General features: G+C 37.3%; 1 protein-coding gene across 1 annotated transcript; it reads left to right on the top strand.

The window, feature by feature from the left end:
• Nucleotides 1-284: 284 nt before the first annotated feature.
• LOC125855632 (uncharacterized) lies at nt 285-764 on the top strand. The gene has a single exon (XM_049535387.1). It carries the CDS (start codon nt 285-287, stop codon nt 762-764), a length of 480 nt encoding a protein of 159 aa, XP_049391344.1.
• The last annotated feature ends 971 nt before the right edge of the window (nt 765-1735 follow it).

The raw sequence follows: 1735 nt of genomic DNA, 5'->3' as shown, positions 1-1735 counted from the left end.
AAGGGAAATAATGATGATCTTGAAAGTGAAAAGATTTCCAAAGAGTCAACAAACAAATCACCAAATAAAAATGAAAATGAGCTAAAGCTTTTTGTGTCCAATAATGCTAGCAAATCAAATGTGGGTGCTACTCCCTCTTAGTAAATACAAAGCCGCTGCCTAATATTTTCCCACCATGTCCTCAAAGTTTGAAGAAGATGGATGAAGACGTAAAGTTCAAAAAATTTATCTTCGTCTCCAAAACTCTATCTATAAACATTCCGTTGGTGGAAGCATTGCTAGAAATGTCGGGATATGATAAATTCATGAAGGAGTTGGTTACTATGAAAAGAAGGGTGGAGTTTGAAACTGTTGAAGTTTCCCATAATTGCAATGATATTATGACAAGCAATGTTATTGTCAAGAAAGATGATCCGGGGGCATTCAATATTCCATATACTACAGGAATGTTCCAATTTTCCAAGGTGTTGTGTGACTTAGGAGAAAGAATAAATTTAATGGTGTATGCTATTTACAAGCAACTTCGTTTAGGTGAACCTAAATCAACAACCATTTTCCTCCTCATGGTTGACCGATTAATTAAACATCTTATGGGTATCTTCTATAATATTTTGGTGAAGGTGGATAGATTCATATTCCCAACCGATTTTGTAATCCTTGATTGTGAAATTGATGCCAAAGTTCCTATTACTTTGGGTAGGCCATTCTTGTCTACCGAAAGAGCACTTATCGATGTGGAAAGTGGTGAACTGAATTTCGAGTGAATTATAAGGAGGTTAAGTTCAATGTATGTAAATCGATGAAGCAACCAAGTGACATCCATGTGGTATTGGTGATTGATGTGATTGATGTGATTGATGAAGTGGTTGCTAATATGAGCAGTATTGCATGTATGGGTGCGTGTTTGGTTGCCGTACTTTTGAACTATGATAGTGAAGAAATTAAAGATTATGATGAAGTTGTGGCTACTCTATCGGGTTTCGATTCCTATTCAAAAAGTCATTTGGAGCTTGAAATCGATTTCATGAATAAAGAAAATCCTCCCGCAAAGCCATCTATTAAAGAACCATAGAAGTTAGAATGGAAGGCACTTCCATCATATCTTTGTTATGTATTCCTAGGAACCAACAACACTTTTCCTATAATTGTTGCCGAGAATCGTCTTGAATGGCAAATACAAGAACTCATTAGTGTGTTGCAAGAGTATATAAAAGCTATTGGGTCAATGATTGTGGATATTGTGGGGATTCCCACAGGTATTTGCACTCATAAAATTCAGTTGGATAGTGAATGCAAGTCGAGTGTCGAGCATCAAAAGAGACTAAACCTACCGATTCAAGAGGTTATGAAAAAGGAGATTATCAAATGGCTAGATGCAGGTGTTGTTTATCCTATTCCAAACAAAAAATGGGTGAGTCCCATACAATGCGTCCCAAAGAAGGGTGGCATAACTGTGGTTCCAAACGAACAATGAGATCTTGTGCCAATGAGGCCAGTTATCGATTGGAGTGTATGTATGAACTAAAAAAAGTTGGAAACATGGATTGTGAAGGATCATTCTCCCATCCCCTTCATGGATCAAATGCTTGAAAAACTTACAGGGCGAGGCTAGTATTGTTTCTTGGATGGGTACTCGGGCTACAATCAAATCTCAATTGCACCGGAAGATCAACAAAGACAACTTTCACATGTCCCTATGGGACATTTGCGTTCAAAAGAATGCCCTTTAGCTTAT

Source organism: Solanum stenotomum, chromosome 1 (assembly GCF_019186545.1).
Source record: "Solanum stenotomum isolate F172 chromosome 1, ASM1918654v1, whole genome shotgun sequence".
Taxonomy (NCBI): Eukaryota; Viridiplantae; Streptophyta; class Magnoliopsida; order Solanales; family Solanaceae; genus Solanum; species Solanum stenotomum.
The sequence above is the reverse complement of the archived record's forward strand: the minus strand, read 5'-3'. Positions and strand labels throughout refer to the sequence as shown.

What these genes read in the sequence shown, in the direction of transcription:
- LOC125855632 (XM_049535387.1), top strand. Translation starts at nt 285, where the DNA reads ATGTCGGGATATGATAAATTCATGAAGGAGTTGGTTACTATGAAAAGA.